Raw genomic sequence first — 22,450 nt, forward strand, 5'->3', positions numbered from 1 at the left:
TCTCTTATTTCCTAAACGTGTTTGTGGAGTTAGAATAAAAAGTTGTGTTTGAGAATTAGTCTAAAAATTAAGAAAATTAAAGTAAAAACATCATGGAATCCGTGGATAACTTTAAAAAAAGAAGAATCTTTTAGCACATTAATATTCGTAAATAATAAGAAAGTTAATAAGATAAAATTGACATGATTAGAGTTTTATAAGAGATGGTGAAGATGAAAAAGAAGAAAAAATAACAATATGAAGTATACCAGGTATACCTAAAAGTTCTGTGACGGAATTATAAGTCTAAAATGAATGACAAAAAAGTTTATTGTCGTAAATAAAACTTTGAACATTTAGATCACCCCTAAAAGTATTGGTATCAAGTTTCACTCAGAAAATGATACGGTGTGCAGAAATTTTCTTGCAAAAATCAATCAATGTGTTAAAAATATTTATTAAATGTTATGTTAAACAGTTTTTATGGAAAATAATTAAAAATTTTATTAGTATTTAATAATTTATAAAAAAGTGACTCTTGTACAAACTACAGTTACGTTTTTATGTTCACACAATGGACACTCGAACAATGTATCAGCAGCTTGGTTCCCCTACAACATAAAATACGAGATACAACGGTTTCTATAAATAATAACACCCTGTACCTTCAAACAAACGTAACAAAAAACATGTGTACAACCCATGTGGTGTGGTATAATGGGGTTTTCCCCACAATGGGCACATTTACTTTGCGTGGTCATCCCTCGGTTCGGTACACTAGTAAAAACTTTTTTAACGTGAAAAGGATTCAAATTCCTAACGGTTCTCTTTAATTTATGAAAGTTTATCAAAGGAGTAATATAAACCAAAATATCCTGAAATTAAAATCAATCACTATTCCGTTTCACCAAAAACCACATTTCCCTTACAATGAAACCGTTCCAAAGGAGTTCTCTAGCTAAATATTTCGAATCGTAACGCCTCTGAGCGTTGTCGCTCGAATAAATTTGGTTCAAACCAAGAAATCTCTCGATGAGTAGGGGTTTAACCCCGTTTCTTAAAAACGCAGAAAGGTTAATGAAATCTAGTAGTTTCATAACCGTGTCTAATTTAAATAATGTATTATTTATCCCATGGGAAGGTCTCAATAGTTCGAATTTATTTTTAACGTAAGTTAAACAGTGCCCCAACAAATACATAACTCGCTGAACGCTACTCATGTTATCATACTTAATAGAAAGTAATTGTTGACCAAAAGTAGCACCATGTTTCACAACCGAATTATTCAATAGCATCAATTTTAAAATCAACTGGATTTCAGATTCGTACAAAGCAGTTAGACCAGGCTAAAAAATTACACAACACAAATTGTAATAACATCTTAATATTTTAAATAACCTACCGGTAAACTTTTAGTAGAGTCTAAAAATAATTGATACAAAGCGTTATATATTTCCGTATCCAAATAAATTGCATTCATTTGGGTAACGCGAAGTAAATTATTCTCCATCGTGAATTATAATTACCAAAACATTTATTAGTTTTAATAACCTACAAATTAGAAATGTCAAAATTGGATCATTTGAACTACTCCACAAGTGTTCATTTAACGAATAGGCATGATATCATTTAAAATACGTCGATTAAAATATAAAGTAAAGGATTTTAAATGTAAATGTAGTTTTCGCGAATACGAAAAATTATTTAATAACAAATTACGTTGTTTTAATTTGAGTATAATGGTTATTTATTTTTCCATAAAGTATCGATTGATTATCTATTCGAATAGACAAAAAAAGAAGAATGTTTTATAAGATTTGTTTCGCATAGATAAAAATTAATTACTTAATCCTGAAGGCTTTTTACAATTTCAGGTGTAAAGCATTAGTTAATTATGAATAATAGTATAATGAAGATTTTGTTATTTATTACAAGAATCAATGTCATTTATATTTCTAAATCGTAATGGTTGAATATACTTTTTGATTAGAGTTGAATTTAAGAAAAAAGAAGAATATTATATAAAACGTCAAACATTAATCGATTTGGGACAATTAGAGATGTCGGAGATACAAAAAAAACTATCGATATTTATTAAAATATCAATAGCATCGATATATCGAGTAAAATGTATCGATATATCGGTTAAATTAAAAAAAAAAATAAATGTTTTAAAATACTTACGGATTTAATTCAGCTTAGCTCAATAATATCGATAGTAATTTGGGTAAAAATGTAAATTATTTGAATGTACAAAGATTTCAGTAAACACGACCTTAAAAAAGCACGAATATATAAAGAAATTTCAACGTTTTTGTTACAATTTTTGGATACTGGAAACTTTCTATCGATTTTCCGATACAACAGATCAATATATATCGGGTAATATAATCGATTTATTGAGTTGAAACATCGATACTTTTTCAGTAAGTTTAGAAACGACATAAATGAACGCGAATGTGACGTTGAATCACTAGTAAACATAACCTTAAAAGTGTACGAAAAAAAAAACAGATCCAGACGAATTTTTTTTAACATAGATGAACAAATCGGGGTTTATATGATGAATTTTTGAACTAATTGAGCGTAGACTTGACGAAACATTCGATAAAAAAACTTTGTCGCGTTTTACTATACAGGTGGCAGTTGAAAAATTTTATTTTGGGAAACTAGGTACACAAAAATAATTGGCGGTGGTGAAAACAACATATATTTTCAAATTTCGAATAAACAATATGAAATATAGGAAAATTGGAGGTTTCAATATAAAAAATAAGAACGATTACAAACAAATTCAATCATCGTCATCGGAATCAATAAAATTTACGTGTCCGATATCTTCGTTCGTAATGAATTCGACGATGGCGCGTAAAACCCTCAAATTATCGTTATTACGATCGTCGCCGTCCCCGCTCCAATCGACTACACCGGGATGAGTAATTTTAAACTCCAAAAACCGATTCAATCTGCACCTTAAATCGGTGACAACTTCCCGCGTCGATCTGTCGGTAGCGAACCGCAAATGCTCGGCGATAGTTAAACAAAACTGATTATCCGGCGCGGCGGCGCTGCCGTACCGATCCCCGAAAAAGATCAACGGCAACGGATACACCATCGTAGCGTCGAAAATGTATTCCTTGGTCGTCTTCATTTTGAGGTAGAAGACGAGCAACGGCGACGGGAAAAACTTGACGTTCTCCAACGTAGATTTCATATGGAGATGATACGTCGATTCCCCGTCCATCGAAGAAAAACATTTCACCCTCCCGTGTTTGGTCTGCTTCACCACGGCCACGTTCGGATACAGCCCCGCGCTAACCACCCCCTTCACCAAACTCAAATTTTTCGAATTGACGTTATTCACCAAATTCCTCGGACTCAGATCGAACGCGAATTCCAAATCGAAGAGGAACCTCATGAAATCGCGCTTCATCTTTCTCAATAGATCCAACGTGTTCGCGCTCAAAAAATATTCCCGACAAAACGACGTCGGATCCGGCGTCGATTCGTACGCCTCCAGAACCGTACTGAGCACTAAGTGATCGCTGAGCGAATCGGCCGCCAGATGTCGTCGTTTAGCGTCTGCCTCTTTTTCTTTACCGAGAGGAATTTGAAAGGCGTCTTTGAAATCCAACGACACCGCTATGGATAAAACCGGATCCAAACAACTGAATATAGCGCCGAATAGGACCATTTTACCGATTTGGGGCGCTATAGGTAATCTGGCTAAATGGTAACCTAGCGGCGTTAAATTTTCGTTTTCGTCCAAAGCGTTTAATCTTATTAATAAATTTAGAGCTAAATCCAGCGATTCAGTACTGGGGGGGTTCATTAAAGTTGGGAAAAAATCGTTTATTTTACCGAGTTGCAATATTTTCGCTTGCAGTATCGTACCGTCTAATCTAATACGTAAAATTTCCGGTTTTTGGTAACGTTCCAATAAATTTTTTCTACCTTTCGTATATAAATGGTAGCAAACGCCCGGTTTCACTCGTCCGGCCCGTCCTTTGCGCTGTTCCGAATTCGCTAAACTCACCCAATTAGATTTCAAAGTTTGAGTGTTCGTACTTGTATCGAAATCCGTCATTTTTATTTTCCCGCAATCTATAACGTAAATAACGTCGTTTATAGTAATGGAAGTTTCCGATATATTAGTGGAAATTATGATTTTCCTTTTCCCCTCCGGAGCCGGCTCGAAAATTTTCTTCTGGTCCACGGTAGGCATTTGGGAGTGTAGCGGTATAACTAAATACTTCCGAGCGGGAAATAGCGACGAATTTTTAATTTTTTTATTCAAATCCGATATTTCCGCGAAACCGGTCACGAAAATTAGCACGGCCCCCGTATCTTTATAGCTGCGACAAATGTACGACAACAATTCGAATATCAAATCCAAATTCAAATGTTCGCTTTCGCTGTTTTTCAGTTGTTCGCACACCGACGGATCGTATTTTCTTTCCGACGTCAAAACCCGCACGTACGGTAAAATAAAATCCCGAAATTCGGTGTCCGCGTCCCGCCGATATTTATTTTTGTCCCTCGGAAATTTGAAATTGGTCAACTGCAGCACGTCTTCCAAGTAGAACTCCTCCACGGGATACGTGAACCCCGGTACAACGATTCGAGGGCAGTCGTCGTAGTACCTGGAAAACGATTCGGAATTCAAAGTGGCGCTCATTAGAATGATCCTCAGATCGCGTCGTTTTTTTATCACTTCCTTTAACAGAGCGATCAAAAAATCGGAGGCGACCGCGCGTTCGTGGATCTCGTCGAGGATTAGATGGGAAACAGTGGAAAGCGATGGGTCCGTTTCCATTTGTTTGAGTACCACGCCCGTCGTGCAGAAACATATGGAAGCTTGGTCTCGTGGTAATTTTTTTTCTAAACGTATTTGGTAACCTACGCTTTGTCCTAGGGGTTCACTTCTCTCTTCAGCCACCCTCTCCGCTACTGATACGGCGCTTATACGTCTAGGTTGGGTGCAGATAATACGACAAAGCGAACCCTTCGTATTACTTATGTAATCGTCTAGTATATATTGCGCTACTTGGGTGGTTTTACCACAACCGGTTTCTCCGCTAACCAAAATAACTTGATTGTCGTGAATTAACTTCAATAAATCGTCTTTTTTAGTATAAATCGGAAGTTTGTCCCTCTTTTCTTTCAATATAATAAACTGCGGTTTATCAAATTTCATTAATTGTTCGTTCAGAAGTTTAACATCTAATTCCGGATTCCGTATGATTTGACTACTAGAATTACATAATTTTTCAATTATACTTCCGTTTATATTGGATAAAAACTTACGTTTAAAATAGGAATCTTCAACGTGATCATACGATTGCCCGTCTGGTATAAATAACACTTTTTCTTCTGTACTACAAATTAATTGTTGAATCTGTCGTTTTTTAAAGTCTGATATATAAACAGAACCTAGTGGTTTAAACGTATTTCTTTCTTTTTCTCTCCTCATTTTATTACGTCTTGCATGCCACAAACCGATTTCTTTACCTCGTAGTCCAGGAGGGTGTTGGAACCTTTTCCATTTTTCTTGTGGATTTTTCTCTTCTTTCCACCTTCGTGATGAAGTCGATGCTTCATTATTTGTACTTGACCGATATCTTTTATTACGTGATGACATGACTAACAATTTTTTTTAATAAATACACCGATTCAACAATATTACAAAATACCTTGCTTACAATAATATTTAAATTGGCAACAATGAGGATACATTTGAACTACTTATCATATTTTCGATCTACTATAATATTCTAACCATTTATCTATTTTAGAAAGAAATATCCATTTATAATTTCATATTTATAATGTATAATATAATCTATTGATTGATATAATTACCAAAATTGTCAATCTTCTTAAATAGATCGAAATCTCAAATATCAAAATTCTGTGGAATCGCTTCAAGAAAACGTTCTTGGTACGTGCACCAACCGTTATACAAACGATTCTGTTTTGTGTTCCAACCGACTTTTCCGTTTCCAGAATGGTCTTTTCGATGTTTGCTTGATGGCAAGTGCAGTTACAGAAACAGTGCATAGAGATTGCGTAAAAAAATATCGTTTAAACGCTTCTAATAATTGTTCTACAAACTGTTCCAAACCGGCAGGCTGGAACAAACCTTCGAATTTTAAAATTGACATTAATGACACTAATGACAGTTCAGTATTTATTTCAAGATGTCGAATAAAAGTTCTATTGATGCAAGGCAAGAATTAGCAGAATTAGTAAAAAGGAAAGCTGAAATAGGGGTAAATTAGTGCTTCGGTTTTCTTAAAGTGAAATTCTACGAACATAAAATTTTCAGGAAACTCTTGCTAATTTAGAAAAACAGATATATGCTTTCGAAGGTTCCTATTTAGAAGATACTCAATTATATGGGAATATAATTCGCGGTTGGGATAGATATCTTTCAAGCAATAAAACGACAAATTCCAAAGCTGATAAACGTAATAGGAAGTTTAAGGAAGCGGAACGTTTATTTTCAAAATCGTCTATAACTTCAATGGCTGTACGTATGATTTATAATAATATATGAAGGTATTTATTTGTAGCCTCATTTTAGGCCGTTAGTGGAATCGTGGATCAAAATTCCGATAAAAGTAAGAATTCTTATGAAGTAGAAAGTAATAATCCTTATGCATACAGTAGTAATTGATGTTAAGCAATAGATCTTTTCGTTTAAGTAGTTTGAGAATATTTTGTGTTATAAGAAATTGTCCAATTATATTTTTTTTATTAAATTTTTGAAATTTATTCGTTTTTTAGTTGCACCTTGCACAAAAATGTTATTTTTATTTCAGTAAGCATGTTTTTACTAAGCTTTCTAAGTATTTCCGTCGAGTTTGCATTTATGTAAACATATATTCAGTACATAGTCAAAATTTGCATGAAAATGATCAATTTTGGGATAAATACTTACAAAATATATGTATTTATGTGTAAAATGTAGTAATTAGATTTATATTTACTCTCTAAAGGCTACTAGACTGAAATTTTCCATTAGAACAGTCAGTGTAGTGTGAGGTTATGTCAAACATTACGTTTTGGTACCTTTGATGCTGTTTATCTATACCAAATTCATTATGGTGGATTTTCCGTAGTTTATTCTTTATATAACCAATAATTGTCAATGTTGGAACGCTTTTACAAAAAGAGGAATGTTTTAAATGAGTATTGTTGCTAATACTGCTATCAAACGCTACCTTTTCTTGAACTGTCTCTAAATCTATGTTTATACTACGTTTTCATGTATATAATGACAGTTTTTAGCAACTTTATTCACTTGGCAGTTGTACCAAAAATGCACATGAAATTCCCCGTATAAACGTCAAGGTTGGAATGCTTTTACAAAGAAGGGAATATTTTAAAGAGGTACAGTTGCTAGTATCACTATCAAACACTTTCATTCCTCAAACTTTTCAAAATTCCTCTTCAATAATATGAAACTGCGCATAATTTATGTTCATACTAAGTTTCCACATGAATAATGAGTTTTAACTAGACAATTGTACCAAATGACGAGAAGAAGAACCCCCATTTTCCCCCAATCCAAGTTACTATATAAAAACAACATTTCCAAGCATGTGCTTTTTATATTTGTACTGCTTCATGTACAGATAATTTGAAAAGGCGAGAGTTGAAATATTTTTCGAATAACTAATTACAAAAAATTTGATTCAACTTGTCAACGAGATATAACTTATTTATATTTCTCTAGTGGACAGACAAAGCGAAACAGATTCTCTAACAAATGAAGATTCCAGTGATACCAACATGGCGATGATTACCAATCACGTAGATTCGGGGATAAAAACCGCTGGTAAACAATCTACTTTCTCTTCAAATGGCGCCCAGAATGGTTTAGACAGAGGTAGTCCCTTACCTGACGTCGTGGCAAAGCAAAAAAATTTCATAGCTAATGCCAAGAAAAATAATAATAAGAAAGCTCGACATAGATAACATAATGGAAAACCGAACGTCGGAATGGAATGAAAAATAAAGAAAAATACGTTGTAGTTTTTATTTAAACACATTCCAAATATAGATTGATATTTATTTATTATTTCGCTTATAGTTTATAATAAATTATTGCAACTAAGCAATAAATTATGTAATGTGTAGTCGTTGGAAACAGAAATTAAAAATACAAATCTGGATGAGAATCCTTAACAAAACCCATAACTAACTTAACCATATGTCTAAATTAATTTCTGAATTATTAAAAACTTTGAATGAAAAGTGTGTTCCTTCGAACTAAAATTTGTTTTTGTTTATTTCCTAATTAATCCAATTGTCAATAATTCTGACATGTGTCATTAGTTTATGTCAAACTCGATGGTCTTTTACCATAAGATTTTACATCCATTATAACCCTAGCTATAAGAATTACAAAAGTTTATCTAACCACTGGAATATTTCAATAAACAGCAGTTAATTTAAAAAAAAGTCTGATATAGCATGTTTATAGTGAATATAACTGGTATTCATATAAAAAAGAATAATGACTTTTAATTTATCTATGTAAAATGACAGTTCTTACTAGACTGGATATCTACGAAAATTATTTATGACAAAAAGTAGAAGTTGAACAATTTTTTTTAAAAATTAGTTGAAAATGATAATTTGCAATAAAAACACAATAAAATATTTTATTTTTTATAAGATTCTTCTTTGTTAATATATAAAAAATATAGATTTTAAATAAAATGTATTATATATTTTCTACACTGGAAAAAAAGTTAAATAATATAAGATAATTTCATGTAAAATAGAATATTCAGTCTCATCACTGACGAATTTTCAAGTTTTATTGATTTAACGATTCGAAAAACCTCGATTCTGAAAAAAAAAATATTTTTTTTGTACTCGTTTTATGGACTTTTCGTAGATCTGGCAACGGTACAAAAACTTACGTTGTATAATTGTTGGAGCATTTTTTTCTTTACAAAATTGTAGAATGACATAAAAGGACACTGTGATTAGTAAAACCGCTATGGTAGACCCAATAAAAATAAATTCATCGTGTCTTCTATAATTACAACAATTAACACTCCAAAAAGTCCATGTGGTATTCATCTAAAGAAAATAAATAGTTCTCCACCTTGTTTAACAAAAAAAAATAGTTCGGATGAATGAAAAAGTAGTTTATATAAAAATACTATGTTTTACATAGTTGCCACGTTGTGACGTTTGTCCAGTTATTCAAATAAAAACGTTTGCATCAAATTTAGTTGAGTTTAAGCACTGAGGTCGTTTATAGTACACATAGTAATCAATTATTAATAAAAGGGATAAAGAAAGTTGAAAATATGTATTACTCACCACATCTACTATGTCCATACATACACCAATTTTGTCATTCACGTCACTAACACTTCTAAAATAGTGGTCCAATTGAACATAATATTTCATACATACAGAACAAAGATCATCTTTTGTTTTATTAACACAATTTATAAAATTATTGAAATATTCCCCAAATTCGTCTGCTATAGTCATATTACCATTTTTCTTATCATAACATTCTAAAAAGTTTTTTTTTAACAAATTTATTACACTGGAAAGAATATACCTACCTTCACATTTAGCATTATTCCACAAATTCACATTATTTTGATACAACAATGAGACAATTTGTAACCTATCGAAATTGATGTACTTTTCTAAACAAGAAGTACCATTATCAAATACCTATAACAATTACAACCCTATCCATAATTCAAATTAACAAATTTCGTACATTACAAACCTCGGACAAATTTTTATAACTATTCTGTACATCTAAATACTCATTATGACATTTTTCACACATTCTAATAGGCCTCGAATGCCTTATTGCACATAAATTAAATTGAGCAGAAGAATTTGCAAATTTCTCTTTAAGAGGCGTACAAGATGAGTTAGATGGAATTATCTCCGCTTTGAAAGTGAAACTAAAAACTCGATCATATCAACAATAATTATATATTCATCTAAATCCTCACCTTTCTGCTTTGATTAACGATAATGAACAAACAATTATAAACAATCCATACATTTTTAATAAAAACACATATCTACTTTATCGTTAGCAATTATATACTTTTAACACGATGTAAACAATCTTTAAACTATAAACAAGTGTATTTATATCTTTATTTACGAGTTTAAGACAAAATTCTAGTAAAAAAATATCAAATTTGAGTTATTTGGATCTGGTACGTAAATATTTTGAAGGGATGATATTTGACATTTGACAATAAAAGCCTCCTTATATTTCTATTCAATATCTGAACTGTACACCGATGTACACTAAAACGTACTTTTTTACAGAACTAGTGCGACCTTGAAGTAATTACGAAAATTTTGTCAGAAATTATTATAAAGTCATTTATTATATTTGTAGTATATTTTGATGTATTACGTGGCGCATTTCTTGTTGTCTCATACCCAACATAGTAGTGAGAATTTGATGACAGGTGATAGAGATTAACAATGTGCACAAAGTGGACCTAAAGAACGCTTCTGTTTTATTTTATTTATCTAAAATAAATTATATTCTTATAATAAAAGTCCATAACTATTATTTATCTGAAAATACGACATAATATATGATCCTTGAATTGAATAATTCCATTCGTTTTATATATGAATTATTCTTTGGAATAACTTCATATCGCACTATTACATGACAGTTGACGTTACTGAATGTACTAAAGTTCATAGAAAAATTATTTTCGTTCTTTGTGTTGTATGGTACATTTGAACTAATCAATTACATCTGTACTTGTTTATATTTTGTGGTGTAAGTTTGAAGGTTAGAAAGTAGATATGGATAATACAGAAGACGCGCTTATTTTACAGAAAAAGTTATATTTTTTATTAGAACAGCTTCAGAATATGGCGAGAGACCTTCCGCCGTAAGTAAACTAATCAGTAACATGTCTAGATTGATGTATCACGTAAAAAATTTTAGTAAATACCAAATGAGGTTACCTTACGAACTTCTATCAAGTTTAGCAAATTGTTTACTAAACGAAACTATATTCGAAATAGTGAAAGGTCTTTTAGAAATCCAACATGTCACCGAACAACATTTATATCAACAGAGATTGCAGTTTATAAATCAGAAAAAAAGTAACTAGCAACTAAACGAAGTGTTGTGGTTTTATTTAAATGAATTTTTGTAGTACAAGAGCAAGAAATTCTTAAACAATACGAAAACGACACTGATAAAAAAATTCAGGAGCTGCAAAAGTTTATGTTACAACAGAAAGAAGAATTGAAAGCATTCGATATGAATTTAGTGTTGCAATTGGATCAGAAAGTTGCGGATCAGCAGGAGATACTTGAGAAAGCCGGTGTACCCGGTTTTTACGTTACGAAACACCCGTTAGAAATTAAAGTACAAATGCATTTACTTGATTTTTTGCTGAGGCTTAGCAGAATGACTATTCCTATCTAAGTTAAAATTTATATAGCTTTCATCATTGTTCTGTATTAAAATGATCGTTACTGTGAAATGAATTTCATTTCCTATATCTTGAAACGAGAAAAATTTGAAAAAATGTTATCAAAAATAGATATGAAATCATATAAAGTTCCTCTTTGTCATATTATATTCACATAAGAAACTATTTGTTCGAAAATTTTCGGTAGTGAAAATATCAAATGACAACTATTCTAACCTCACTAATTCATATAGTGACAGGGCTCAAAAAATCGTGCATAGAACACCCCGGATCTGTTCCAATAATCATCGATTTCGAACCGTTCTTAGAAGAAAAGTTTGTTGATTGCTATGGATTCAGTGTACATTCGTATAGTATGAATTACCGTTAATTTCAAAATAATAACTTACTTATAACGAACTTTGAAACAATTTTTTTTGGAGGTTATGCGCAAATAGATTATAAAGAATACAATTAAATCATATAAGGAAACAGTTAATCTACTTCAAAATGGCGGTCGGTAAACAACTGATTTTCTCATGTTAGTTTTTCTTGATTTTTCCGGTAGTGGGAGTTGCTTTTTATTCATGGTGTTAAAAGTGTCCCATAGATACTTTTTAGATCCGTTTTAATGAAACTAATATAGATGAAACTGAGTATTTTTGGAGTTTTTTAGTCAGCAATCGAGCAATTTACAAAATTTAGAAAAAAAATTGTAAAAAAAGTAAAATTAAGTATCAGAACTCACCACATAAATGTGCTAAAAGTGATGTTAGGTGTCAAAACTTATCACGTAACTGTACCAAAATTGAGATTAACTATTTAAACTTAAGATATTTTGAGTGAAAACTGAGGTTAGGTATCAAAACTTAACACATAATTGGGCAAAAAAACTGCAAGGTTCTTCAATTGACTTTAATTATACTCTAGATATAAACGTACAACAAAAAGTGAGGTTAGGTAAATATATGATCGCTTCACAACGTTTTATCCCACAGATAAATCGTCACCAAATCTTGTGTGACGCTGCAACTAGACACCAAATAAAACTTTCCTCTTCTTCTTTCTTTATTAAAGCTCAAAATAAATTAAAAAAAATAATAATAACAAAATATACGTCGCCACCACTACCATTAGGCAGTTAACAATAAATATAAATGTCTTCTAATCACATTTAAAAAACTGAAATATTCAACTCGCATTTTGTACAAGTCTCGTAGGACAGATGATGAAGTGACGTTTCGACTTTTTTTGAACACAAAATAGACACTGAAGATTGAATATATGTCGATACAAAGAAAAATTGAAAAAAACTTGAGTTTTGGATACGTCAAACAATAATATATTCCGAATTAGTCGATATTATTGGAAACAACACTCAAAATAGCACTATGTGGTCCTTCGAGCCGGGTATTAATCTATAAAACGCTCAAATTTGGAATGCAAAAACATGATAGTCAAAATTTTTGGAACAAACGCTTTTATTTGCACTTTTGGTCCTTCGAGCCGGGTATTAGTATATAAAACATTCAAATTTCGTACAAATCTTATAGAATGAAGAATAAAATGACTAAATAGACACCGAAGATAAACATAATCGATAAAATATGTATCGAAACCAAGAAAACGTGCAAAAAGTTGATGTTTCTTAAATTTTTAGTGAATAAAACCATAAGAAATTGCACCATTTGGTCCTTCGAACTGGGTATTGATCAATAAAACCCTCAAATTTGGTACTTAAAAACATGATAGGGTCAAAATTTCAGGAAAAATCATTTGAAATTGCACCATTTGGTCCTTCTAGGCGGGTATTAGTATATAAAACATTCAAATTTCGTACAAACCTTATAGAATGAAGAATAAAATGACTAAATAGAGACCGAAGATAAACATAAACGATAAAATATGTATCGAAACCAAGAAAACGTGCAAAAGTTGATGTTACTCAAATTTTTACTAAGTAAAAACATAAAAGCGTCAAAAATTTTGGAATAAACACTCGAAATTGCACCATTTGGCCCTTCGAGTCGGGTATTAATCTATAAAACGCTCAAAGGACCAAACTACGTAACTGTTAGTGTTGATTCGATGGTGTTTTGTTGTACCAAATGCGAGTTATAATATTCACACATAAAAAAAGGTAATTTTTCATCACGAGTATTGGCACAAATACTCTAAAAATAAGTAGACTAAACACTAGAAAAACATTTATTTTTAGTGAGTCTTCTTTGGAGTTGTTTCGGTCCCGTACGAGGAACCCTTGTCGATTTCCGACATCCCGATGGTTTTGTTCAACAACAGGAAGACTGCAATAACAAAACCGAATCAACAAAACAAAAAATTATTTTCCTTAAAACTAAAAAAACAAAAAAATACTTACACGTAGCTATAATACCGACTCCCACAGAAAAATATAATATCTCCCCGCTAAACAGCAATTTAACGAGATAATAAGATATGGGCACTAAAGTGACTATCTGCCAAACGATGAGGTTCACTATCGACTCTATTCTCGGCGATAATTCGAAAGGTTCCATTCGTGGCACGCCGGATGCGGTAAAAAAATCACCAGTCTTGAGAAAACTCTCCCTCATTTTATCCTACAACGACAATTAATTGCAGTTTCCGTCAAAAGCGACGCCCCAATCTTACTTTTCGTATAAACATATCCCTCAACCAAGTTTCCTGTTCTTGCGGATCGTTGGGTAGATTTTCCAGCGGTGTCCTTTCGAAATAAATGTGCGCCGACACCGATTTACCCAACAGCATGTTGGTGATTGTCGGTTTGATCGGATCGTCTTCATTGAAGGCTAATTCGCAGTTGTAGATCGCGGGGACTTTTCCTTTCATCGCCGGCAAACTAGCGATGAAACCCTTGGTGCGGGGCAGCAGATGGTGTTTGAGTTGGGGCAGATTGTTTTTAATGGCGAATTCGATGGAAGCCTCATGTTTTTTCGTCGTAAATCTAGTACCTTCCGGGAAAAGAAGCAACTGGAACATAGAAACAGAGATTCGATTGGTATTTGAGGAGGAAAACCTCCACAGTTTGTACTAACACTTTTCTTCGTGTATAATAGTGATATAATATAAATAACAGATGAAAGGTTAATGTAATCATATTTTTATTGATTCATCTTATCGATTTTATCTATTAATTTATTAAACATAATATCGTGGGATTAATAAGTAAGTTGAATAAACAAGAGATAACTACGAGTGTATAAATTAGTAGTAATCACAAAATAATTATGTAAATTTTATATTTTTTATATTATTTTATACGTACTTTTAGATTTATCATACGATATTTCACGAAATTTTACGTGAAATTATTAAAAATATCAAATTTTACTTATCTAACTCATAAAATATGAATTTAATTTTGACAGCGTTGAAATATTGGTATCATAGAATACGCATTAAAAGTTGACATATAGAACCGTTCCGACAATCATAGAATTCGAACTGTTCTCATAAGTTATATAGCGTACTGTTCTTATAAGTTCGAAGTTTTCTCTGGTATGTAGTGTATCATAGAACACGCATTAAAAGTTGACATATGACAAACATATTCTAACAATAATACATTTATAGTGGATTACTTTGAAATTCAGTATAGAATGAATTACGAATTTTTTATTCAAATTTAAAATTATTTGTTAGATTAGGTGATTAAGTGAGGTTAAGTGATGAGAACATGAGAAATTGTCGAAAATAAAATTTGAAATTCAGTTGTTTTTACCAGGACTATAAGATATGTAATCAGTATTGGCTGTGGGTAATTCGTAATTATGCACGAAAAAAATAAAAATAAACGAGGAGCTTATGAATTAAGTAGTCGACCTTCACAATATTAAACTATTGTTCGTTAAACAATTTTTTAATTAAGCAAATACAAAATTTCGAATTTATTTCTTACTTATTATGTAAATGGTAACAAAAAATACTTTAGCATAAATGTTTTCATTCGTTTATGAGTTATAAGTATGTAAATAATGGATATTCAAATTTAAAATTGAAAACAAAAACCTTTTGTATGATAAATGGGAGGTATTCTGGAGATACAGTTAACCTAACCTCAAAAAAGATATTTTTAAATAAAATTATTAATATATAATTGAAATTAGTTAGTTACTTAAAAAAAAAATATGAGATTAGATAAAGACCCAAAATGATAAGATATCGAACGAAATACAGTTTTAAATGGTTTTTTTTGTTACAAAAATTAAACACTCATGTTTTTATCGAATCTACAATACATGCTTAAGTTTGAAATAGAAATTTTTCCACTGAACAACAAAAACGATTCGTTATTACGAGAAAAATGTGTAAATATTGGTAATTCTAATTTTTATTTGAACTATATTCGTATCAAAACCTATTTTCAAAATAATATTTCTGTCTATACGACATTAAATTTGGTTTGAACAATTTTTAAAAATAGAAGTTCAAAATCATATTGATATGCAGAGAATCTATTTAGGAAAAATAGATTCGTCATGCATTACATCATGTTTTGTCCAACCAAAACAATGATTATTAATTATTACGAGGTTGGTTTAAAATTATGATGAATTCAGTACTAATATGAATTAATATTCAAAATACTGCTTTTGGCATGTATCCCAATGTTAAATCCATAACTGAAAGAGTTCCTAAAACGTTTCCTTTCGAATTATTTCCATTGATTTTATAATGGCCTTGTTAATATCAAAATTGGTAACAAAACGTCGCGATTTTTTTAAGTCATTTTCGAAATTTGAAAAAAAAAAAGGTGGAATTGTTGGTGTTGAAGACTTTTGAGGAACCATAACTGTCGAATCAACGACCTTTAGGCCATTTTTCAAGTTTATTTTTCCGCTTATCGTTCCAGCGCCCTTATTACATGTTTAAACAAACACTTTGATCGAATTTTCTCAGATTTTCATCTTTTTTGAAGTTAAACAAGATCGCTGGTACTTAGTTGAATAATTTCCACTTTTAAACTAATCGCATCACTTGTAAACACTTTCGAAGTCACTATGTTATCACTATAGAGAGATTTTGACATTTCACCAGCTGTTTTGACACTTTTTTCCACTTCAAGTTGTTGTGAAGAGATAAAAAGACTTTTGAACAGCCTTTTTCTGCTTATTTTTTTGAACAAACATTTCTAGTTCCCGACTGATTCATTTCCACTTTTAAATCACTTTAAAACACTTTCAAAATCACCAGGTTATCACTATAGACGTATTTTATGATTTCACATGCTGTTTTGACACTTTTTTCGACTTTAACCAAAATTTGAGCGTTATTAAGTTGTTCGAAATCTATTTTTCATTATACACTGCAAACACCATCACACTAAAGCCATTATAAGAAAATTATTTCACTGTGTTTTTAGATCACCCCTCGTATATTAAAACTTCGAATTTGGTATAAATGAACAAAAAAAACGATTTTTAATTATATTTTTAGTTGTTTAAATCGATTTAAATTACAAATAAATAAAATGAAAAATATTTAGAATTCGTACTCACCCACATTGGATCTGGATGCTCGGACAATTCGGTAATTTGTTTATTAATTATTTCTTTATCTTTATCGAAATTCCTTTCCAAAAATACAAATTCGGAGCATTTCCAAGCCCAACCTAACACGGGGATGTACTGTATCACTTTCTTGGCATAAGCCTTACAATTCTAAAAATAAACACCTAATAGGGTGGAATTACAACAAAATACCAACTCACCCCTAATAAATGTAATTTATCCGTAATCATCCACCCTATTAACCAATCTACTTCATAAGTGTGATTCATTATACAATAAGCATGTTCTTTACCAAAATATTTATCGAATACTTTTTTATCAGTGTATACGTATATTTTCGACTGTGACCACCAATCTCCGAGACAAACTAATTCTGAAATGAATTAATTAAATTTAATCCAAATTATTTAGAAAGACTTACGTGAGTATATCGTGTAGCACAAATACCAATTTATTTTACGATATAACCATTTGTTAAAAGGCCTAAGACACAAATAGAGTATACACTGTACTAAATTCACTATTATTCCCGACGTGAAAAACGTTATTGCTAAACATAGATGTATCAATCTCGATCGTTTTAAAACTTTCAAATCCATGTTGCGTCTAATACGTATCCACTCGGAATGATTATTTCAACTGCCTCATATATTATCTAGTTCTTGTTATCAAACTAAACGTAATCTCTCAAGTTAATAACAAATTGAACTTTATCGCTTTTTATAAAGAAAACTTAAACAAAGCGTCGTTTTAAATGTTTCTAGCTATTACAACGATCACTGATTCACTTCTGTTAAATTAAAATACTTTTGCATTATTTCAATGACTAGTATTTGTAAATAATATTAATAATTCAATTACGTCATAAAAATTTGATTTTTTTTAAACTCTAATCATTGATCCTTCCATTTAAAAACCAAATATGGGTAATACGACTTGAAGCACTAGAGACAACTGACATTTCAATTTCTACTTCTGAGGTTATCGAATAACAAGGTTGGTAGAGAATAGGTCGCCCGATAAGGTGGATGCAAGAGAGGGAAAGGTGAAACAGTTACGTCATTTGTTTTAAACTATCGGAAAAAAATCAATTTTTACAATTGATTTGTGCCTTTGCTGTGGTTATCTTTATAGCAAAAGAAATCGACAAAAACCTTGTAATTTTTATGTTCTGCCTTTCGAAAAAAATGACGTCACGCGTAGATTTGTCACGTTACCGGTCAACCTGTCCACTACTAATCTTGATCAAATAACGGTTATTATAACGATAACCCTTTACAGTAACGATTACGTATAAAGATGGTTGCCTATATTTAGTACAATTTATACGAGGGAACATCAAAATATTGTTTTTCCAATTCAATATACTACTTATAAAATCGTTTTTTTGGCAAATAAACTTTTGATTTTGTGTTTAATTTTTTTTTATATTCATTTTATACATATTTAACAAGTATTTGTTATTGTAGGAATATTCTTTTTGATACGAATAATAGTATTTCTTCATGAGAAAAATTTCGTAATTATAAAAAATGGTTATTTAAAAGATTGAATGGACAATTAATTAAATTTTACACAGATTTGTAAGAAGAATAGATGTTTTTCACATATCATTTTAGGTCTAACCCACTTTGACGATGATTATTTAACGCAGAGAAAGTCTTTAAACAAACACATAGGCGTTGCACATAATTTTATGTTTTATTTTCAACATGTACACGTAAAATTAAGCGTTTTTATATAAAAAATTGATGCACGCTACTGCATTTCAAACCACATCAATATAAAGTGAGTTTATTCAACCAATGCAGACCACCCTTGGTACGTAGTGGGAAAAACGAGAGTAGGTGAAGTCGAAGTTGTAGAAATTGTGCAATTTTTCCAATTATATGGTATTTTTAAATCACTGTTCATCATTCATGGTTTGGTAGTTCATTCGTAAATACTTTATTGGAAAAAAAATGTTTTACGCATCGATTATTTTAATTTTAACCGGTACTGCTACAGTTTTAAGCGCAGAAATTAAACAGGTAAAAATTTTTTGAATAACACTAAAGTATTTCATTTCTATCGGTCATTTTTTTATGTACTATATTGTTGGTTGCCTACTTTAAAGTTAAAATATTTTCTTTAGGTTTATCGTTACAACTTTTGGGCTACTTATAAATAAAAACAATTTTTTTATTATTTAAAATCATGACTAAACATAAAACGAACTAAATAATACGAAGACAACTGTCAAAAATTAGTTCGAGAAAATAGTTATTTTGGAACTCGTCGTAAGGGATAGTCCCACCTCTATATATATCTATAAATTTACTAGAGTTAAATTTTGGTTTTTTCGTACATGTTTCTTTATTAACAAAAAAATCAACTAATTTGTAGAATTTATATAGTAATTCATTAATTCAAGTAGTCAAATTGTCTACATTTCATAATATTACGAAATATAAGAATTTTATTACATAGTTTCCTATGGAACCCAAAATTTAAAACAAAAACTTCATTATCCTTGTTATTTTATCATCATTCATATCATTAAATATAATTATTGTTCATTCTTCCGTAAAAAATGAAGGTAACGACTTCCTGAAAACCGAAAATGTTATCTATTTAAACTATCATATACCATTATATGTTATATTTACTCAATATTTATTTTATACTTAAAATATAAAGTCAAGTAATTATTAGAATTGAAAAATTTAATTTGTTCTAGTCTAATTACACAAATAAATGCGAAATTCCTGCCTCGGCACCGAGGAAGGTCGAAGAATTTATAAACCAATGTCAAGATGAAATCAAATTAGCCATACTTTCAGGTATATTATATTAACTATTCATCGAAATCATACTACTAATAATAATTTTATTGTATAAATCAAACAGGTACATAACATTACTCACATTAAAATATTTACACATTAACTTCCCCCTGTATATATTGTCTACACGATTATAACATTAGTGCAGCGCGCAACATACCCGATACCCAAACTGTCTATATAATAGGTTTGTTCCAACTTGTTAATCTGGACCGTTTTTGGAAGCCTTTAAATGATATTTTCTGCGCAATCTCCGGCTATACAGTACTTGCTATCGACCAAGTATATAAATAATGAATAATTTGACTTGTTAAATTTGATTAATATTCGCTTGTTTTCGTGAAAATATTAAAAAAGAACAGATGTCAAAAATTTATAATTATTACTCTGTATTTAACCTTTATCTATGGTTACATCATACCACAATATGGCGTCGCCTTCTAGATGTCATAACAGCTGGTTCTCTATAAATATTTTCAACGCATATTTATTTTGATGTTTTTTTCAAATAAACCAAGTGACTAAAACAATCATGAATACAAGTCTAATATTATTCGCCAATTTAAGTTTGTTAAATTGTGATTATAGAGGCACTAGAGATTTTAAATGTGAATGAGAATCATCATACTCGGGCTAAAAGGGCTGCTTTTAGCGACGACGAGAAAAGAATTGCGGGGGTAAGTTCAAATAATGTTTATTACGAAAAAACACGCTTCCATTGTTTTAAATGTCCTTTAGAAAACATTTAAAATTCAGTAATTTTTTGTTTCACGGATAGTTAAATAGTATTCGTGGTTTATTCTGTACAAGGTTACGACTTTTTCATGGTATATGGGTTTCATTGATTAGAAATTAAATTAACTAATGGGGTTTAATTATAGAAAGGCCGTGAGACATCCGCACTCAATTTCTGTATACATATTTTTTTTTTATTTCAGTGTTTACTACAATGCGTTTATAGGAAAATGAAAGCTGTGAGTAATTTTTGAGTTTTCGCACTATTAAAGACACTAATTTCAGTTTTAAGCACTGTAATTCATTTAATAATTACACTAATTCCTACAGGCAAATTAATTCACTTTTTATTGATGTAATTGAGTGAAATTAACATCGAAATTTCGTTATAATTTAAAAAATAAATATGAAACTAACCTTTTATACACATAATTACATAAAAAACGACGCGGAAATACTTTTTTGCTGGATTAGACCATTTCAGGTTAATGAAAATGGATTCCCAACTACAGATGGGCTTGTTGCCTTATACACTAGTGGTATTGAACATAAAGAGTACGTCAGAGCTACCATAACATCTGTCAATATTTGTTTAAAAATGGCCGAAAAGAAATATTTAGTTTCACCTAATTCTTTAAATGGTTCGTACTTGTATTTTACACTACTTACGCCGCGCGTGTTAAAAACGTATTTACTTCAAACTTGATTATATACCGCGCTTTAAAGTAACGTCAAAAATCGAAGTAAATACATTGTTGCCACGTTGAGATATTGGATATTTTATTCTGTGCCAAATACAAGTTTGGTAATATTTTTTTAGAACCTGGTATAACGTGTGATGTCGCTTACGATGTTTTTGATTGTGTTTCCGAGGAAATTGGAAAATACTGCGGACAGACACCGTAAAAAATATTTTAAACTAAAATTAAAGAACTGTTTATGTAAATATTTTTTCAATAAAAAATTATTGTATTAATTTTATTGCCTTATTTTCTCTACCTTAATATGGTTTCTTCTACTTCCCATATACGTGAATATCCCATGGTTTTCAAAATAATAAAACATTACGAGAATACCTCGTATAAAAATAAATTAAAATGACTAAAAAAATACTATAACTTACATATGAACATGCCTTGTGCATATACAAATAAAATAAATTATCTAGTGATAAAATAAATCCACAAATGTCACTATTTATTTAATTTCATTCACACCAGATGGCGCGATTCATATTCTTATATTGAAAATGTATTTGCTTTAAAAAGAAATAGCTTATGGTTTAATCTTGACATTAGATAAAGATAACTATAGTATAACTTTATATTTCGTTTTAATATTGAAACACGATCTAGTTTCAATATATCTATGGTTATTTATCGCGTTCAATTTCACTTTTACAGCGTTGCCTATGTGTTCTGTCAAAACGAATATATTAATTTTTTTAACTTCATCTTATAAATCTATCATTGTCTTAAATAAATTATTAAAAAGTGGAGTAGATGAAATTTAATATTGAAAATATTGGAATATAAGTAATTCTGAAAAATTTTATCATAAATTAGATCGAAACGTAAAGATTTGGAGTTAACAAAACAATTACAATAAAATGAGACCTAAAAATACAATTTATAATTAAAAAAGGTATAAGAATTGAAAAATTGGGAAAAAACTTTATATACACATTTAAAAAAAATATAAAAGTCTTCAAAAACATTGAAAACTTTCGAGGGGGTTATTTTTAGTACTTATTCAACATACTAATGATACTTAATATATTAGAAATTCGACTAAAAGTTAAATTTGGCAACCTCGTTTCTATACGTCGAATATCAAGTTATAGAAATCTGTACAATATTTGAATTTTATACATATCGAGTTCATAACATCGACGAGAGATGGCGAAACACGTATATTTGAGTTTTAG

The 22,450-nt window shown here is 30.5% G+C and overlaps 7 protein-coding genes across 8 annotated transcripts; 3 read left to right on the forward strand and 4 right to left on the reverse strand.

Moving 5' to 3' along the window:
• Nucleotides 1-480: 480 nt before the first annotated feature.
• LOC130891969 (peroxisome biogenesis factor 2) lies at nt 481-1,539 on the reverse strand. The gene is made up of 4 exons (XM_057797109.1): nt 1,382-1,539; nt 909-1,325; nt 645-854; nt 481-590 (listed from the first exon to the last, which is right to left on the reverse strand). The coding sequence occupies exons 1-4, from the start codon at nt 1,487-1,489 to the stop codon at nt 501-503; spliced, it is 825 nt and encodes a 274-aa protein (XP_057653092.1). The 5' UTR covers nt 1,490-1,539; the 3' UTR covers nt 481-500.
• Nucleotides 1,540-2,671: 1,132 nt separating this feature from the next.
• Nucleotides 2,672-5,705, reverse strand: LOC130891961 (ATP-dependent DNA/RNA helicase DHX36-like). Of its 2 annotated transcripts, XM_057797097.1 has the most exons (2): nt 5,287-5,705; nt 2,672-5,231 (listed from the first exon to the last, which is right to left on the reverse strand). In XM_057797097.1, exon 2 carries the CDS (start codon nt 5,174-5,176, stop codon nt 2,774-2,776), a length of 2,403 nt encoding a protein of 800 aa, XP_057653080.1. In that variant the 5' UTR covers nt 5,177-5,231; nt 5,287-5,705; the 3' UTR covers nt 2,672-2,773. The 2 variants fall into 2 exon arrangements, with proteins under 2 accessions (XP_057653080.1, XP_057653078.1); XM_057797095.1 differs by having other exon boundaries at nt 2,672-5,699.
• A 186-nt stretch (nt 5,706-5,891) lies between these two features.
• Nucleotides 5,892-8,026, forward strand: LOC130891970 (chromatin modification-related protein MEAF6). Its single transcript, XM_057797110.1, has 5 exons — nt 5,892-5,920; nt 5,986-6,251; nt 6,308-6,511; nt 6,566-6,602; nt 7,721-8,026. The coding sequence occupies exons 2-5, from the start codon at nt 6,180-6,182 to the stop codon at nt 7,960-7,962; spliced, it is 555 nt and encodes a 184-aa protein (XP_057653093.1). The 5' UTR covers nt 5,892-5,920; nt 5,986-6,179; the 3' UTR covers nt 7,963-8,026.
• A 615-nt stretch (nt 8,027-8,641) lies between these two features.
• LOC130891973 (osteopetrosis-associated transmembrane protein 1) lies at nt 8,642-10,242 on the reverse strand. The gene is made up of 6 exons (XM_057797113.1): nt 9,987-10,242; nt 9,752-9,935; nt 9,579-9,693; nt 9,325-9,527; nt 8,916-9,078; nt 8,642-8,841 (listed from the first exon to the last, which is right to left on the reverse strand). The coding sequence occupies exons 1-6, from the start codon at nt 10,037-10,039 to the stop codon at nt 8,810-8,812; spliced, it is 750 nt and encodes a 249-aa protein (XP_057653096.1). The 5' UTR covers nt 10,040-10,242; the 3' UTR covers nt 8,642-8,809.
• Nucleotides 10,243-10,760: 518 nt separating this feature from the next.
• LOC130891976 (gonadal protein gdl) lies at nt 10,761-11,504 on the forward strand. Its single transcript, XM_057797116.1, has 3 exons — nt 10,761-10,901; nt 10,958-11,118; nt 11,172-11,504. The coding sequence occupies exons 1-3, from the start codon at nt 10,813-10,815 to the stop codon at nt 11,444-11,446; spliced, it is 525 nt and encodes a 174-aa protein (XP_057653099.1). The 5' UTR covers nt 10,761-10,812; the 3' UTR covers nt 11,447-11,504.
• An 828-nt stretch (nt 11,505-12,332) lies between these two features.
• On the reverse strand, nt 12,333-17,940 carry LOC130891974 (1-acyl-sn-glycerol-3-phosphate acyltransferase delta-like). Its single transcript, XM_057797114.1, has 6 exons — nt 17,385-17,940; nt 17,164-17,336; nt 16,952-17,113; nt 14,085-14,423; nt 13,813-14,032; nt 12,333-13,738 (listed from the first exon to the last, which is right to left on the reverse strand). The coding sequence occupies exons 1-6, from the start codon at nt 17,560-17,562 to the stop codon at nt 13,647-13,649; spliced, it is 1,164 nt and encodes a 387-aa protein (XP_057653097.1). The 5' UTR covers nt 17,563-17,940; the 3' UTR covers nt 12,333-13,646.
• Nucleotides 17,941-18,794: 854 nt separating this feature from the next.
• Nucleotides 18,795-21,499, forward strand: LOC130891975 (general odorant-binding protein 70). Its single transcript, XM_057797115.1, has 6 exons — nt 18,795-18,993; nt 19,683-19,785; nt 20,377-20,465; nt 20,727-20,762; nt 21,008-21,164; nt 21,344-21,499. Exons 1-6 carry the CDS (start codon nt 18,925-18,927, stop codon nt 21,427-21,429), a joined length of 540 nt encoding a protein of 179 aa, XP_057653098.1. The 5' UTR covers nt 18,795-18,924; the 3' UTR covers nt 21,430-21,499.
• The last annotated feature ends 951 nt before the right edge of the window (nt 21,500-22,450 follow it).

Source organism: Diorhabda carinulata, chromosome 3, assembly GCF_026250575.1.
Source record: "Diorhabda carinulata isolate Delta chromosome 3, icDioCari1.1, whole genome shotgun sequence".
Taxonomy (NCBI): Eukaryota; Metazoa; Arthropoda; class Insecta; order Coleoptera; family Chrysomelidae; genus Diorhabda; species Diorhabda carinulata.

What these genes read in the sequence shown, in the direction of transcription:
- LOC130891970 (XM_057797110.1), top strand. Translation starts at nt 6,180, where the DNA reads ATGTCGAATAAAAGTTCTATTGATGCAAGGCAAGAATTAGCAGAATTA. An exon ending in CGTCTATAACTTCAATGGCT is followed by an intron (nt 6,512 to 6,565) that starts GTACGTATGATT and finishes GCCTCATTTTAG; the next exon opens with GCCGTTAGTGGAATCGTGGA. An exon ending in GGATCAAAATTCCGATAAAA is followed by an intron (nt 6,603 to 7,720) that starts GTAAGAATTCTT and finishes ATATTTCTCTAG; the next exon opens with TGGACAGACAAAGCGAAACA.
- LOC130891973 (XM_057797113.1), bottom strand. Translation starts at nt 10,039, where the DNA reads ATGTATGGATTGTTTATAATTGTTTGTTCATTATCGTTAATCAAAGCA. An exon ending in GTTATAAAAATTTGTCCGAG is followed by an intron (nt 9,694 to 9,751) that starts GTTTGTAATGTA and finishes TAATTGTTATAG; the next exon opens with GTATTTGATAATGGTACTTC. An exon ending in GAATAATGCTAAATGTGAAG is followed by an intron (nt 9,528 to 9,578) that starts GTAGGTATATTC and finishes AAAACTTTTTAG; the next exon opens with AATGTTATGATAAGAAAAAT.
- LOC130891975 (XM_057797115.1), top strand. Translation starts at nt 18,925, where the DNA reads ATGTTTTACGCATCGATTATTTTAATTTTAACCGGTACTGCTACAGTT. An exon ending in TAAGCGCAGAAATTAAACAG is followed by an intron (nt 18,994 to 19,682) that starts GTAAAAATTTTT and finishes AATTTGTTCTAG; the next exon opens with TCTAATTACACAAATAAATG. An exon ending in TTCACCTAATTCTTTAAATG is followed by an intron (nt 21,165 to 21,343) that starts GTTCGTACTTGT and finishes ATATTTTTTTAG; the next exon opens with AACCTGGTATAACGTGTGAT.
- LOC130891974 (XM_057797114.1), bottom strand. Translation starts at nt 17,562, where the DNA reads ATGGATTTGAAAGTTTTAAAACGATCGAGATTGATACATCTATGTTTA. An exon ending in AGCATCCAGATCCAATGTGG is followed by an intron (nt 14,424 to 16,951) that starts GTGAGTACGAAT and finishes TCTATGTTCCAG; the next exon opens with TTGCTTCTTTTCCCGGAAGG. An exon ending in GGGATATGTTTATACGAAAA is followed by an intron (nt 14,033 to 14,084) that starts GTAAGATTGGGG and finishes TTGTCGTTGTAG; the next exon opens with GATAAAATGAGGGAGAGTTT.
- LOC130891976 (XM_057797116.1), top strand. Translation starts at nt 10,813, where the DNA reads ATGGATAATACAGAAGACGCGCTTATTTTACAGAAAAAGTTATATTTT. An exon ending in ATGGCGAGAGACCTTCCGCC is followed by an intron (nt 10,902 to 10,957) that starts GTAAGTAAACTA and finishes AAAAAATTTTAG; the next exon opens with TAAATACCAAATGAGGTTAC. An exon ending in GTTTATAAATCAGAAAAAAA is followed by an intron (nt 11,119 to 11,171) that starts GTAACTAGCAAC and finishes GAATTTTTGTAG; the next exon opens with TACAAGAGCAAGAAATTCTT.
- LOC130891969 (XM_057797109.1), bottom strand. Translation starts at nt 1,489, where the DNA reads ATGGAGAATAATTTACTTCGCGTTACCCAAATGAATGCAATTTATTTG. An exon ending in TCCTTTGGAACGGTTTCATT is followed by an intron (nt 855 to 908) that starts GTAAGGGAAATG and finishes TTTTAATTTCAG; the next exon opens with GATATTTTGGTTTATATTAC. An exon ending in TTTGTTACGTTTGTTTGAAG is followed by an intron (nt 591 to 644) that starts GTACAGGGTGTT and finishes TTTATGTTGTAG; the next exon opens with GGGAACCAAGCTGCTGATAC.
- LOC130891961 (XM_057797095.1), bottom strand. Translation starts at nt 5,620, where the DNA reads ATGTCATCACGTAATAAAAGATATCGGTCAAGTACAAATAATGAAGCA.